This window comes from Citrus clementina, unplaced genomic scaffold, assembly GCF_000493195.1.
Source record: "Citrus clementina cultivar Clemenules unplaced genomic scaffold, Citrus_clementina_v1.0 scaffold_1, whole genome shotgun sequence".
NCBI lineage: Eukaryota > Viridiplantae > Streptophyta > Magnoliopsida > Sapindales > Rutaceae > Citrus > Citrus x clementina.
The window spans coordinates 22,052,431-22,068,586 of NW_006263303.1; the positions used below are offsets into that span (position 1 = coordinate 22,052,431).

Here is a 16,156-nt window from a genome sequence, read left to right on the forward strand (position 1 = left end):
GTATAATTCTATAGAGCATCAGGTTTGACACAAGGTTATTTCATCCATGAAGGATTCAATAAAAGAAGGAAAAAGAAAATGAAGGAAGGAGATTCAACAAGAATGCAGATCAAAATTGTCTATTGCAAAAATCAACTGTTATAATACAATGAAGAAATGAAAATTGGATATCTAATATACATGTAGGTATCAACTCTTGGCCCTTTTCCTCTTGCCGCTAGTTTTATTTTTCGACTTTCTAAACCCAGCTCCGTTCTCCTGCCAAAATCAAATGTAGATAATTCATGAGAACAGAAATCCACTGCCAAAATATTAGCATAAGATGTTTTAATAGTTACCTTTCTGTATTGTCTATAAGCGGTTTGACCTGACAGCTCCTGCCCACTTCTTGAGATATAGACCTGCACAGAATCAGCATAAGCTGTAAGTGATCGCAAAGAGATATGCATTGACAAAATAGTCAGAAGCACTGATAATACTGAGACACCATCATAATATCAAAGACCTAAGAAACAACCAGCCGTTGTGGTTTTCTAAAAGCTCATGTCCTTCCTTTTGTTAGAAAGACAGAACTGACATGAGTACATGATTCAGAAAATATGTGGAGTTAATCTATATAATAGTTATTTCCTGCATGCAAAGATCCAAGAAGTAAATGAATACTATCTGCTGATTGACTGAAAAGCAAAATTGCTGATACAATAATCCAGTTACCTTCCTTCCCTCTGGAGATGTATACCAATGACCAGCAGATTGAGTGGTTGCATGAACCCGTCTTTTTCCAGCATCTTTTGGAGCAGTTGAGCTGCTTTTAGGGTCTACCCAACCTTCAGAAGCATTTGATTTCTTTGATTTGTTTCTTCCCCTTGTTGAACTTTTCTTGCTGTTAATTTTCTGAGTGCCTTTTGGTTTAGAAGATTCTCCATTGCTAAATTGGCTCCTGAGATATCAATAAATTCAACACGAGTTCATAATGCAAATGCAGTTATTCACAAACAATAAAAGCCAAAGAAGAAATATCAAGAATTTACATATAGTTAATAACAGGTGCACAAGGCTGCTGGTTCTCTATGCTGGCAACAATGCCTAGTGGGGAAAAGTTGGGCAAGCGGCTGCGAACCAACTTCTGAATTCTTGGATCATCATGAAAAAAGTAACCATGAGATGGAGGAAGAGGACTAGTCGAATCCCAGCATTGCTCAAATATCTCAGAGGTGCTTGCAGTTGCATGACATTCTCTACTGTTACCTAGATATGCATCAATTGAAGCTGCATTCTTGTTCTTGAAAGACTGGAAGTACTCTTCACAGACCTCATCCAGAGCAGGTGTTGGAATGTGAAAGCTCTTCGCTGGACAAAAATCTTTCCATAAATCTTCATTCTGAGGTCTATCCACTAGTACTTTTCTCTTTTGATCGCTTGCAGTCAATCCTAGTCCTTTTGACGGTGGTTCAATTTTATGAGATCCTTTCTTTATATCTTCACTAACATAAGGATGATCTGAATCAGAATCAGAATCAAGTAGCTGAAACCTTCGAAGAGGACTGACAGTTAATTTTGGAAACAACAGTCCGCTGTGGCTTGTCTCCATGCTCGCAGAAGAGGGTGCATCTGAAGCTAGTTCCCTTTTCCTTGTCTTCGATACGCTAGATGATTGGGTGGTTAAAACTCCACATCCACGCAATGGGATCTTTGAACTGCTACACACAGAATTATATTGTGCCGGTTGATGCTCATCTGCTCTTAAAGACAGATAAATTATGTAATAACCATCAAAAATTGAAGAATGCACAAAACAATTGGAAGACCAAAAAAACAAAATTTAGCTCCTAGCCCCTAGCTCGATATGCATAAAATTTAACTTCCCAGTATCAATTTATCAACAGAATTTATAACATTCCTTTTGGAAGCTAATTTACACTCTAAGCAAAAACCTACATAATTGCATTCACAAATCACCATAGACATAGATTAAATACCTCATCTTAAACTTGTAGCAAATAAACACATAAATAAATGAAACCCAGTTTAATAAAATATAAAAATGAATTTTTTTTTTTGTTTTCCATTTTTACCTCTAACAAGCAAATCTTCTTGTGAGGAGAAGTCTTCAATATCATCATCACCATTTCCATCGCACGAACTCCGCTCTAATTCTTGTGTCTTCACCGACGACGACACGGGGTTTGTGAGAGCAGGTGCGGGCCGTACGACTCCTCGTCTGAGGCGCTTAAGGACTCGAGTGGGTTCGGGTCCGGGTTCGGGATCCGAGTCCATGGCTTCCTCCTGCCGGACCTCGTCGGGACTGTTGGCACGGACCCCCGCATTGTCAGAAGAATCATCTTGCCGAGGTGGATCAAAGGTGGATCGGGTGGGGTTCCGGGCCTCCGACTGGGTTTCCAAATCGAGCCCCAGAGAAAACGACGGCGCTTCAAAGTCCGCCATTAGAAGAATTACGCACTCGCATCGACAGAGAGAGGGAGAAATAGATTGATTTTTGTGTATTTTGCGCCAAAATCCAAAAATGGAGCGGGCGGGACGGCCATTTGGAAATTTATTTTATTAAAGCCCAGTTTAACGTTTTAATAATTACGGCAGGATAATAAATAATAATACAAATAATATAAATAAACTGCGACAATAAACGGTGTCGTTTATTAAATAGATTTAACTAGCCATGCAAAATGTTTACAAACAAAAGTAACTTGTTTCATTTCAACTACAAGAGTAACAAAACCAACGTGCATAAAAAGACTGGTTCAAACACGAAAGATGCTTGTAACATTCTCTTACAAAGCAGCTAAATTTATCCCCTCCCCAAGGCCATCCAAGAAATTACCGTACTTGTACCTCCATCTTCTGCTGATAAGCAAAGGGCCTATGAAACACCCAAAACCCACCACAAATCCAAGTGCCGTGCTTGCATACAACATCCAGTCCACTCCTCCGTCGTCGTCATCATCTTCGTTTCCATTTCCATTTTCATCTTCAGGTACCAAAACATTCTTCTCGGTACAATTTGAGAGTGGAGCTCCGCACAGATCATTACCAGTAATAGATGATGCACCAAAGCTTTGCAATTGGGTGCTTGAAGGAATTTTCCCGACCAACTTATTATCGGATAGGTTCAAGTGATTCAGAAATGACAAACTTGACATACTTTGAGGAATCTTACCAGAAATTTGGTTTCCTGAGAGATCGAGTGATTCAATTGATCTCATATTACCAATATTCTCGGGAATTTTTCCGATAAAAGAATTGTGGGACAAATTCAGTGATTGCAATCCCTTAAGATTCGTTACTTCCATTGGTATTTCTCCTGAAAAATTATTCATGGAAATGTCTATGCTTCGTACCAAGTTAAGAATGGAGTTATATTCAACCATAAACCCTTTCATCACAAGTGATATCTCCTCAACAATGTAATCGTTTTCAAATGAAGCATGGTAGATAGCTTTCACCTGATGGTGTGAGCCAATTGTCGCCATAGCTGTAAAGTTATTGATGCATTTTGGTAGACTCCCTGAAAGTCTATTATAAGCAACATCTAAAATTTGTAGAGAACTTAGATGACAAATTTGAATGGGGAAAATACCGTGAAGCTTGTTTGATCGAAGATTGAGGATCCTTAATCTGGAAAATCTTTCTCCCATCCAAGTTGGAATGTTGCCGACAAACTCATTTTCACCCATGTCAAGTGCTACTAATTGTGAACAATTTTCAAATGGCACAGGTATTATTCCAGACAATCTATTGCTACGAAGGTTCAGTGAGCGAAGAGAAGTTAAAGTTCCCATAGAGATTGGAATGCTACCAGTAAACTTATTGTTCCCTAAATTCAGCACACGCAAGTCAGGCCAGTTCATCCAACAATCCGGTATGGTATCCCTCCATAAAAATGATTTTTTGAGAGTCTGAGATATCCAATGCTCTCAGACTGATTGTCCCCATTACATATTAAATGGAAAATAGATCCCGATAAAGCATTATTGGAAAGATCAAGTACTACCATGGAGGATGAAAGAGGCAATGGACGGACAAAATATGGAATTTTACCATAGATTTGGTTGTCAGAGAGATTCAAAGAGCATACTGGTAAATAGAATTCCAAAACCAACGAGGAATAATATCTGATATTCTTGTGTTGGATATATCCAACTTACTCAAATGCTTCTGTGAATGAAGCCACGAAGGAAAGTGAGGCCCTAAATGACATGACCTCAATCGCAATGCTAGGAGTTGAAAAGGTGGAACCCATTTGGAATTGATTTTGAAGTTTACCGAGTTTCCGTTTGCATAAAAAAATGCCAGCTCTGTTAGATTGCCAAAGTGAATCTCAGAAATCATTCCATTCAAGTTGTTATTGGACAAATCTAGATATGTCAAAGATGAAAGTTCTCCTGAAGCTGGAGGAAGTGGACCCGAAACAGAGTTGTCACTTAGAGCAAGAGTGTGCAGATTTTTGAAAAGCCCGAGTTGATTTGTCAATTGACCCGAAATCTTACAACCTCTCAAAAATAGTGATTCTAGTTCAAATGCAGCACACGCGGAGATAATATCTAAGATTTCTGATATATCTTGACCTAATTTGGTGTACGATAGATCCAATGATGTCAACTTACAAAGCCTCACAAATGATATTGGAAATTTCCCACCAAGTTCATTGAAAGAAAGGTCGAGTGTCTTGATAAAAGTCAAGTTTTCTAGACCAATGGATGAAATTGTACCTTGCAATCTATTATATCCGAGAGAAAGGTACTCAAGATCATCAAAGTTAGAGAAGCAGTCAGAAATTGTGGAATTGAATTGGTTGTAAGATAAATCAAGATATCTAAGAGATGTCAAGTTTTTAAATCCATCAGGGATTGGACCTCTAAATATGTTAGAGCTTAGATCCAGAAAGACTAGGTCACTGAGACCAAAAACCCAGCTAGGAATGGAAGTTTTGCCAAAAAGGTTGCCGGAAAGATCAAGCGCGTTTAGAGACGAAAAATTTGCAGAGGCAAGTGGAGCAAAGTGATGAAGTTTGCAGGAGAACAGCTTTAATACTTTTAAAGAAGGGAGTGAGTTTATTACCAGCAACCAATCGGAGGCTTTAATGAGGTCTACATCACTCGTATCGAGATGCTCTAGCAAGGAAGGACCAGCTAGCCATGAAATATCTTCAACGCGCAACTCATAATAACTCCCACTAAGATCAAGATGCATCAAATTTGAGAGATTACCGAGTTGGTGAGGAATCCATCCGGCAAATCCATCACCAGAGAGATTGAGGTATCTTAGATTGTCCATTGAACCAATATACTCAGGAATTTGAATTCCCTGAAAATCATTGCCGCTTAAGTCCAAGAGATTCAAATGCTTTAAATCGACCAAAGCGGGATTTATCTTACCACCCAGCTCTGACCTTTCAAGGTTGAGCTCAAGGACGTGGCCAGTGATGTTGTTACAAACAAAACCACCCCATTCACAACAATCTACATCACCAATCCAAGAGGCAAGATGGTTTGAAGGATCTTTGAAATCTTGCTTCAACTTTATAAGCGCTACCCTCTCACTTTCTAAGCAACCCATGTAAAAGGTGGCATCGCAGAAGCTAATGTTGCTCATGGTAGCTATAGCAAATAACTCAACCAAAACTAAAGCAACAAGACCAGTCATGCTTGGTTTTGATTGTTGTAAAATAATTTTAAAAGAATGAAATGTACAGAGAGTGTTATCATATATTTATATTGCAGCTATTTACTTTTGTTTCTCTTTTCGGTTGTCTTTCTTTTCATTTCTTTTACAAATTAATTCTTCCGGCTCTATTGAAACTAAAGAGTTAGGTGTGATTTAACCTTTTAGTAAACTATAAATTTTGCTCTAATCTTCCGGTTATTCCAACTATTTTGGTTTTGAATGTATGCATCTTATAGGTTATAGCTTCCCACAAGAATACATAGAGCCGACAGTGGCAAGTTGGTAGCATCTTACACTTTTATTTGAATATTACTCTGGCCGGCCCTAGCTTTTAGGCAATTTAAGCTTGTTTGCTATTGAGGTGCTATAGCTTAAAGTTACAATTATTGTAGAAAAAAATTATAATTATGAAATAAAAACTATTAGTGTATAGTAAGTATGACTATTAAATAATAATTTTGACAAAAATAGTAATAATATTAGACTTTCAACATAGAAGTAATGAATCGTATCAACTTAGCTTATAAGTCACAATAATTAGTATTTATCAAACATTTTAACTATATAATCTCAATATCAAACGAGGTCTTAGCCGGCTCTATGCCCTCTATCCTAGTTAGGTGCCTAGGTCCCCACTATTCCAGAAAGACCTCACAGAAGTATTATCTGGGGTTTTTAATTAAATACCCTTTAATAGTTTCAAAATTATTGAAATACCCCCTCCCTTTTTAGTTTTCATGGATACCCTAACAAATGTGAGTAAAGTCGGAAATACCCTTAATGAATGCATCAAATTCACTCAATGAATTGTCTTTATATTTCTTTCCTAATTTCTTTCACCCAACTCTATTTTTGCTGCCGATTCTTTCAAAATCTCTTAGAATCTCTCAAAATCTCTCATAACTTCTTACACAAATACAATTATGTATTCATTTCTTTAACACCCACTCTTTCTTTAAAGGTGCATTGCTTATTAACAACCCAATAAGGTATGTTAATGTTGTTGGGTTTTAAATTTTTTAATTTTGAGGAAAATTTAGAAATTTTCCTCACATTACAATGTTTTATTTTCACCATTTTTTCTTATATGTAGAAATATATGCAATGTAGGTTGTTTAATTATTTTTTTCAGCAATATAACTTATTTATGGCAAAAATGTTTCAAGTCGTGCATTCTTTTGATATCGTGTACGTCATATAGTTAGTCATGTAGGTCGTGTAAGTAATATAGTCGTGTAAGTCGTGTAGGTCATGTAAGAAATATAGTCGTGTAAGTTGTGTAAGTCGTGTAAATAATATTGTCGTGTAGGTCATGTAGTTACTTATATATGAAATTTAATATTATTGTTTTTATTGTATCATCAGATATGATTTTGGTACGTGTGCCTATTTTCTTCAATAGTGAATGGATTGAGCAAAATGATGAGTATAAGTTCAAAGGTTCCAAGGCTAAAGGGATAATGATACCACGATCGACAACATATGCCGAATTGGTGGAGAAGATAGCTGAAGTTATTGATATAGATACTTCAGAATTCGAAATCACAATGAAGTTCAACCTATGCCACCAGTTACAATTCAAACCAATGATGATGTGGAATTTTTTTAGATTCCAATTTAATTTCACTTCTTTTTTTAATAATTTTCGTTGACATTTTCTGCATAGCAGCAGATATAAATTCTTAGCACAAATTAAGTCTTTAAAGAGCTAAATTAATCTAATGATTAATGGAAAAATTCGTGTAATTTTAAAGTCGCAGTTAAACATATTACAGCAATTTAAAAAGTTTTTTTTTTATTTTTTATCTTCAAAGTGCTTTCTTCCTCTGGCCAAGCATACAAGCATACAAGCATACATGAGGAATGCCTGCATATAATTAATCCATGAAATCAATTAAAAAAAAATCAACTATAGGAAATTAATGTAATGTTATACACATAAGAACACCATTCGCAGTGATAAAATATTTCCACTCATAACTAGACATATCATGACTTACCATGGCTTATAATTGGAAATTAAGGATCTCTCTAACTAATGACATTTCACAAGGTAAAGGTATATGCACCATTCCAATTTATTGTGAGCCTAATTAAACTAAATGTAATGTGTAGATTCTATTGACAAGAAACAAAATATGGAATTGAAGGTCGTGTAATTGTGTAATACAAGAAGATCGTGTAATTGTATAATACATGAAGGTTGTATAAACGTGCAATACATGAAGGTCGTGTAAACGTGCAATACATGATAGTCATGTAATCGTGCAATACATGAAGGTCGTGTAATCGTGCAATATATGAAGGTCGTGTAATACACAATCTTGAATCTTATATAACCTTACATGACCAAATCTTGTGTTACATAATAAAATTATAATAAGCACAATCCATTAATTTTTCACAATTTGCATGCAACAAAATGACTAGAAATTTGTTTTCGAACATGTTATGAGAGACCCACAACTAATTAATCTATTTTTTCAATATAAAACCCTAACTTTTTTTTTTCCCTTGAATATTAACAAGAAAACTAATTACATGGAATTACTTGTCTCAACTAGTTACATTATGACAATTTTACAGTAAATGATCAACTCTCTTCGGCAATTATGTAGTGACGAACTATGCTTCAATTTCTCAGTTGTGGCAGCTTCCCCTTCTCAGGTTTAGTTTGCTTGTGTTGAAGTTCGATTTACCATGTATGGAGAATGAATGTTTGTTTCGGTAGAAGTGATGCCGGTAAGGGAATTGCAGAGGTGATGCCGGTGAGGGAATTGCAGTGTTTGTTTGTTTGAGTTTGATAATGGAGGGAATTGCAGCAGATGAGTATTTGTTTGCTTCAGTAGAGAAGAGAGAGGTGCTGTCCGTTGAGTTAAAATGTTTTAAAATGAGGACAGCTTAGTAATTTCCTATCGATTTTTAAAGGGTATTGATGAAAATTTTGACAAAAATAGATTTTAGGGTATTGAGATAATTTTTGAAGTATGAAGGTGTACCGGGCGCAATTGGCACGTATTATCTACCTATAAAAGGAAGTGTTATTAATAGTTAATTATTGGTATCAGCAAAAACGATTACGTTTCCATTTATTAAGAATAATGTTAAAATTCTCACTAGAGTCTTACGAACCACCGTACTGGGATAATTAAATTTAACACTCTACTGCACGATACGGAGCATCAAACCCACTTTAATGAGAAAAGTACATAAAAACGGTGCTTCAAAAGGGGGAAAAAAAATATTCTAGCTTGTTTCCCATAGCATCAATGTATACTTCCTGGAAATTTTTCTTTGAAATGGTTGTGAAACAAATTCAGTGACCGCAATGCTACAAGATCTGTCACTAATTCTGCGGGAAGCACTCCTGAGAAATTATTTTTCGAACGGTCTGTAATTCTCAACAAATTAAGAATGGAGGTATATCCGACCTCTTTGCTCTTCATTACAGGTGATGCCTCCTCCTCAAGCATATAAAAAGTATAATTGCTTCGATATCTGACGTTGTTGCCTCCAGAATAGTTCATTGTCACCGTGCACTCGAGTTACTGATGCATGCTGGTATGGCTCCAGAGAGATTGTTGCAAGCAATGTCTAAGATTTGGAGAGACCTTAAAGTCCAGTTGTCTTATGATAAATTTCGAATCTTTCCATTAATTCGATTATTGGAGAAATTGAAAAAATAAAGCTGAGAAGAAGATTCCCAAATCTCTCAGGAGTGTTAGATTGAATGCTTGAGTTTGAGATATCAAGATACAACAAAAAATTTTGTGAGAGAGGCCAGAATGGAAATTCATCTCCAAAATAATGACAAGAGCCCAAATATTGTAAGAGAAACACAAAACAGTGAGATAACAAATTATATGTTAACTAATTTAAACAAAAGTGTAAACTAGCAATCGAAAACAATAAATGAAGAACAGAAGAGGAAGAAACCGAATTGAAATAAAAACCCGAGGCCTGCACAAAACAATCTCCTTAAAACAGATTTACCACCTTTACGGAGTGCTTAAGGTTTGCTAGTATCTGTTTTCCAGGATGCAACGGGTACGATTTGCCAGTCAAGCACAAGCTGGAAAATCTGGTGAACCACAACCAGTGAACTCGATCAGAGAAAGACGAAAAAGGATGAAGGGAAAACAAGTGTGCTTTGTGCTCGTTTTTGCAAGTGGAAAATCTGGTGAACCACAACCAGTGAACTCGATCAGAGAAAGACGAAGAAGGATGAAGGGAAAACAAGTGTGCTTTGTGCTCGTTTTTGCAAGTGGAAAAAACAAAAGTGAAGGTGCCTTTTTATACTCAAGGGAGGATGTAATAGCTTTTGTATTGAATTTGAAAATTCAATACATTTTAATTAATAGTTATAACAACCAAATCAATTTAATGGTTCTTACTCATGCATGGTTAAATGTTTATATTTAAACACTAATTCCTAGGCTTCTTTTTCCCATGTGGGATAAGACTCATTTCCTTTCAAATTTTCAACTTCAAGAGTGAACTTTAAGAGACAATTTCTCATTCACCTAAGCACCATTTTGAGAAAATAAAATTATACTATTGAAGTATCAATGGAGTAGAATCCGAACCTCACAATATTTTTCACTTTCGTTAAGTGGAACCCACTCAAAATGTGCTCTCAAAATAGTATGTTATGCTATTTTTTCAACAAATATAACACTTGAACTTGGAAAGGAGGGATCCAATTAAGACTGGCATTTAATGTTATTGAGTTTCCGTTGTAACAAAAACAAGAAAGTGAATTTCAGAAAGATGTCCATTCAATTTGTTATGATAATTCTCCTAACGATAATGGAACAGAACCAGTGATAAAACTGTCACTTAGATGCAGAGTTTTGAGATTTTTAATTGGCTAATTTGATCGGTCAAATGACCAAATATTTGACAATCAACCACATATGACTCTTCTAGGCCATCAAACATACCTCTTGAAAAGCTATGAAAAATCTCTAATATCTCTTGACTCTTGTTTGCCCATGACAAAGAGATTGACCTCGGCTCACGAAGTCTACCAAATGAAGTTGGAAGTTTCCCTTCAAGAACATTATAAGAGATTGAGTGTTTTAGAGAGGTCAAGTTTCCCAGACCACTTGAAATCGTACCTTGCAAATTATTAAACTCAAGAGAAAGTTACTCAAGACAATTAATCCTGGAAATCCACTCAGGTATTGTAGAATTGAATTGATTGTCAGATAAATCAAGATATCTAAGGGATGACAAGTTTTCAGGTCCATTGGGGATTGGACCTTGAAATTTATTACAAGAAGGTTTTGAGTGAGAGGAAAATTATGGAGAGTGTGGTTGTAACAATTTTCCATATAATACATTTTTCTCTGTTATCATGAGTTTTGCCTTAAAATTTAGAGTTTTCCACGTGAATTTTGTATTGTGTAATAGGCGTCATTCTCCATTTAATTTTTAAAATTATTTTTTACTTGGTATATTGCTTGTGGAGATCTTAGAAGGGAACCGTTAATTTCCCAACAGATGGTTGCTATGACAACCAATTTAAGGTAAAGAAAGGTAATAATTACGTTCATGGTTGGTTTCAATGCCAAACGACTTTTAGAATTAAAATTGTAAGAACAAGGACATGTGAATATATGAATGGGAAGATTTGCACCTGCAATCTACTTATAAAGCATATTTTGTTAACACGAAATATGCTTTATGATTCCACTTGCTGCTTATCTCAAATTATGGCAACATCCATTTGTGATTTGTGACCTCATTTTCTGCATCGTTGCCAGAAACTTCAAAGATATTTAACTGGACTCGGTCCCTCTGTGGAAGACTTTAAAACTTTGATATTTCTAACTTGTCTCCTTCCAAAAATAGGGTTTGTTACGTGCAGGACAGGTACTTACTGTAAAAGTTTCCATTTTCCCTGCTGGATTACACTTAGCCATCACAACTTAAAAGTTATTGGAACTTAGGCCTGTAATTTTTTTTTTTTATTCACTTTGCAGACTTTCACATCTATTTTCTAAATAAATTAAACTAGCATAAAACTCAAATCTCTTCCATTATTTCGCTGATGAGTAAATTACATATAAAAAAAACATAGCTTGAGACACCAAAAAAAAAAAAAAACTATTTAAATTTTCTTATAGCAGTGCTACATTTGTCTCCAAGCCGATCAAGAAAAACAGAGTACATATACCTCCACCTTCGGTTGACAATTAAAGGACCTATTACAAACCAAAAACCCACCACACATCCCAGAGCCATGCTTACATAGAACCACTCCACTTCATCTTCATCATCTTCTCCATTTCCATCTTGAGGCATTGGAACAGTCTCAGTGCAGTTTCTAGAAAGAGGAGATCCACACAGATCATTACCGATAAAACAAGATGCATCAAAGCTTTGTAGCTGAGTGCTTGTAGGAATTTCTCCTGACAAGTAGTTATAGGACAAGTTCAAAAGATTCAAGAACGTCAAGTTTGAGACACTCCGTGGAATTTCTTCAGAAAGCTGGTTATTCGAGAAATCAATGACCTCTATTGACTTCATGGCACCAATACTATCGGGGATTCTTCCAGAGAAGTGATTGTATGACAAATTCAGCGACCGCAATGCTACAAGATCTGTCACTTCTACAGGAATCTCTCCAGAGAAATTATTTTTCGAAAGGTCTATAAGTGCCACCAAATAAAGAATGGTGCTATATTCAAGCTCTTTCCCTTTCATCACCAGAAATGCCTTCTCAATAGGATCACTAAAACTCCTGGGCCTGGGTAGACAACTTCTGTAAAGCGAACAATCAGTAATGCCTGGATGTGTGTCGCCCAAAGGATAGTCAACTGTCACCATGGCACTGAGATTACTAATACATTTTGGTATGGCTCCAGAGAGATTGTTGTAACCGAGGTCCAAGATTTGGAGAGAAGTTAAAAAACAAAGCTCTGTTGGAAACTGGCCATCAAATATATTTGAACGAAGATTAAGAATAACCATGCTTGAAAATTTTTCTCCTATCCACGTTGGAATGTCTCCAGAAAACTGGTTTCCATCCATGTTAAGAGATACTAGCCTATTGCAATTGCTGAGTGACTCGGGTATTCTTCCAGAGAGGCTGTTTTTCTGAAGATGCAATAATGTCAGAGAACCTAGAGATCCCAGGGAGGGTGGAAGGTTACCGGTAAAATTATTGTTGCCCAAATTCAATACTCTCAAATACAGAAAATTCATCCAACAATCAGGTATCTCTCCAGAAAAAGAATTGTTTTCAAGATTAAGAACTTGCAGTTCTCCTCTCATTCCATTACACAAGACAGGGGAAATAGATCCTGAGAACGCGTTGTTGGATAGATCAATGCTTTCCAATTGAAAGGATATAAGAGGCAGTGTGCCTGATAAATTGTTCGAGCTCAAGTCAACTGTCCGAAGACCAGTGGCCTTGGATAAATTTGGAATCTCCCCATTAATTCGACTATTGGAGAAATTCAAAAAGTAAAGTTGGGGAGAAGCTTCCCAAAATCTAGCTGGAACGGTATCTTGAATTCCTGACCTGGAGATATCAAGATATCCCAAGACGTTTTGTGAGAGAAGCCAAAATGGAAATGTAGGTCCTAAATGACAAGATTGCAGGTCTAACTTTTCAAGTTGAAAAGGAGGAATCCAATCAGGACCTACTTTTAACGTCAATGCATTTCCAGATACATCAAAAGACACCAATTTTGAGAGATTGGCAAGGTGAATTTCAGAGAGATATCCTTTCAACGTGTTATTTGAAAGAACTACACGTTCTAAGGACGAAAGTCCTCCTAGAGACGATGGAATAAGACCAGAAATAGAATTGTGACTGAGAAACAGTGAGTCAAGACTTTTAAAATGCCCAATTTGACTTGTCAAATGACCAAAAATTTTGCAACCAGTCATATCCCACGACTCCAGTCTATCTGAGATACAACTTGAAAAAATATCTAAAATTTCGGAGATGTCTTGGCTCATTTTCACATCTGACAAAGAAATTTCTCTTAAGTTGCATAGTCTTCCAAAAGATCTTGGAATTTGACCTTCAAGCTGTTGGCTACTCAAATCAAGAACTTCTATAGACGCAGATAGGTTTGCCAGAAAACCTGTAATTGAACCTTGCAAGCTATTTGACCGAAGAGAAATGTGGACAAGATTGCTAAAGCTAGCCAACCAATTGGGTATTGAAGAATTGAAATCGTTGTAACTTAAATCTAGATGTCTAAGAGAAGTCAAGTTTTGAAGTCCGACGGGTATTGAACCCTGAAAATCATTAGAACCTAGATCAAGATAGACTAAATTACTAAGACCAAAAACCCAACTAAGAACCAGAGAGTTCTGATCAAATTGGTTGGAGGAAAGATCAAGAACGGAAATTGACGAAATATTGACAATAGGTGGTGGATGAAAGTGATCGAGTTGGCAACCGGACAGCCTCAATACTCGTAAAGAAGAAAGTGAGTTTATAGCCAATGACCAATCAAAGGCTTTGCCAAGGTTCACACCACCTAAATCAAGGTGTTGAAGCAAAGAAAGACCAGGTAGCCATGACAAATTGTCAACATATAATTCAGAATTTTCAACAAGGTCAAGATATTGTAGTTTAGAGAGATTTCCAAGTTGATGAGGGATCATTCCTTTGAATCCAGCTCCAGAGAGGTTAAGATATTTTAACTTTCCCATAGAACCAAGAAATCTTGGGATCCCTCCCCCAAAACTATTACCGCTCAAATCCAAGTAATTCAAATGCTGAAAATGAAGCAAAGAGGGGTTTATCTTACCTCCGAACTTTGATCTCTCATAAGCTTCATATTCGGCACCGTATGTGCGATAGATGATGGAATATTGGGCAGGGGATGTGTGATAGCTGATAGGATGGTTCAATGGATTTCCAAGACGGAGCTCAAGGACATGGCCAGTGAAGTTGTCGCAGACAACACCAGACCATTTGCAACAGTCAGCTCCGTCGCCGGCGCCATTCCAAGAGACTAGCCGGTTTGAAGGATCTTTCAGGTCTTTCTTGAACTTTAAAAGCGCTTCTCTCTCACTTTCGATGCAATGTCCCAAGCAAGTTGCTCCACCGCAGAAGCTGAGGCTGATGGTTGCTACGGCAAGCAATTCAAGCAAAACAAAAGAAACAACAATATTCATGATTAATTGGTTTTGAGGCAAGGCAATCTTCAGAAAGAAAACAAGGAGGAAATGTGCGTGCATGACACTTGTAATTCCAGGCTATTTATAGGGTTCTTGTGTTGTCTCAACTTCTCGGAGCATGCAACTTGGAAAAATAGCTGCTAGACCTTAATTTTCTTCTTCAAGATTGCCAGAAAGTTCAATGATATTAGAAATTTTGTCATATAATGCACGTTTTTCGCTTTTAGAAAAATCATCCCAAATGAGTCATTAATTGAGGTAGGTCCCTCTATGGAAATTATAAAACTTTGATCTTTCTAACCTCCGCCTCTTTCAGAGGGACCTTGAATTAACGCGTTATCGAAAAATGATCAAATACTCATAATCCCACTTTTGATTTGTCGAAATTACCCATCCCTGCAACCTTGCCTTTTAAAATAATTATTAAAAAAGTTTAACAACTAAGCAGTAAAATAAATTTTCAATCATGAAACAAATTTTAGTGATAAAATAGTAAAAGAAACCAAAAGTTAAAGATTAACATAATCTCTTTAACAAAAATGAGAAGTTTTGATGAGTTCTAAAATGAGAAGGAAAATTATTAATTTATTAAATCGACAGAGACGTTTTGATCATTTTCTCTGCTAGCTGATTCAAAAAAGAATAAAATTAAACTCTAATTGAACTCTTTGATATTAATGTTACATCATCTACTCTAAATTGTTGCATAAATTTTAAAAGCCTAGTCATCAAATGAAACTATCCTATGTCAATTTTATGGATTTTTTGTTATAACGTTACAACGTCTATTCTAATTTGTCGCTTAACTTTTAAAAGCTTAAATCATGCAATGAGATTATGTTTCATCAGTTTTATATGGATTATTTTGTATAAGGTGAACAACATCTCGTTTGTTACCTAAATAAAGAATCGACCTGCCATCCACTTTATGAAAAAAGACAGTTTGACTTACCACCCGTAACATATTAAAAACAAAAATTTTAATAAAAGTTTATGAGATTAAATAAGCACTTATAATTATTAAATAAGTTCTATGCACTTAAGGAGGTTTGTAAGGTAAAATATTAATTTTTAAAATTTCAAATAGTTTCACTTTTTACAAAATTTAACAAAATATAGGAAAAGACCAAATTACCTTATAGTTTGTTTACAAGATCTAAGTAAGTTGCAGCGGGGTTGTATACAATGGCAAATAGTAATAAAGTGAATTTATATTTCAGAGTTTTTGCAACTGTGAAAAGCCAAAAACGTACTCAATGTTAAGTAATCAATTTTCAAAAAACAAGGGATGGTTTGATCGTTTTTCCTTTTTGTCCAAATATTG

The 16,156-nt window shown here is 35.9% G+C and overlaps 4 protein-coding genes across 4 annotated transcripts; all 4 read right to left on the minus strand.

Annotated features, from left to right (window-relative positions):
- Nucleotides 1–98: 98 nt before the first annotated feature.
- Nucleotides 99–2,562, minus strand: LOC18054923. The gene is made up of 5 exons (XM_006452265.2): nt 2,076–2,562; nt 1,032–1,737; nt 715–940; nt 339–401; nt 99–258 (listed from the first exon to the last, which is right to left on the minus strand). Exons 1-5 carry the CDS (start codon nt 2,443–2,445, stop codon nt 190–192), a joined length of 1,434 nt encoding a protein of 477 aa, XP_006452328.1. The 5' UTR covers nt 2,446–2,562; the 3' UTR covers nt 99–189.
- Nucleotides 2,563–2,789: 227 nt separating this feature from the next.
- On the minus strand, nt 2,790–3,866 carry LOC18054924 (receptor-like protein EIX2). Its single transcript, XM_024177876.1, has one exon. It carries the CDS (start codon nt 3,864–3,866, stop codon nt 2,790–2,792), a length of 1,077 nt encoding a protein of 358 aa, XP_024033644.1.
- A 214-nt stretch (nt 3,867–4,080) lies between these two features.
- Nucleotides 4,081–5,661, minus strand: LOC112095752 (receptor-like protein EIX1). Its single transcript, XM_024177877.1, has one exon. It carries the CDS (start codon nt 5,659–5,661, stop codon nt 4,081–4,083), a length of 1,581 nt encoding a protein of 526 aa, XP_024033645.1.
- Nucleotides 5,662–11,793: 6,132 nt separating this feature from the next.
- On the minus strand, nt 11,794–14,903 carry LOC18054925 (receptor-like protein EIX2). Its single transcript, XM_006452267.2, has one exon. The coding sequence runs from the start codon at nt 14,890–14,892 to the stop codon at nt 11,794–11,796; it is 3,099 nt and encodes a 1,032-aa protein (XP_006452330.2). The 5' UTR covers nt 14,893–14,903.
- Nucleotides 14,904–16,156: the final 1,253 nt, after the last annotated feature.

Excerpts from the sequence above, each read along its gene's own strand:
- LOC18054923 (XM_006452265.2), bottom strand. The coding sequence starts at position 2,445 with ATGGCGGACTTTGAAGCGCCGTCGTTTTCTCTGGGGCTCGATTTGGAA. Across the intron at positions 1,738-2,075 it reads AGAAGATTTGCTTGTTAGAG|ATGAGCATCAACCGGCACAA; the intron begins GTAAAAATGGAA and ends CTTTAAGAGCAG. Across the intron at positions 941-1,031 it reads GCACCTGTTATTAACTATAT|GAGCCAATTTAGCAATGGAG; the intron begins GTAAATTCTTGA and ends TTGATATCTCAG.
- LOC112095752 (XM_024177877.1), bottom strand. The coding sequence starts at position 5,661 with ATGACTGGTCTTGTTGCTTTAGTTTTGGTTGAGTTATTTGCTATAGCT.
- LOC18054925 (XM_006452267.2), bottom strand. The coding sequence starts at position 14,892 with ATGCACGCACATTTCCTCCTTGTTTTCTTTCTGAAGATTGCCTTGCCT.
- LOC18054924 (XM_024177876.1), bottom strand. The coding sequence starts at position 3,866 with ATGAACTGGCCTGACTTGCGTGTGCTGAATTTAGGGAACAATAAGTTT.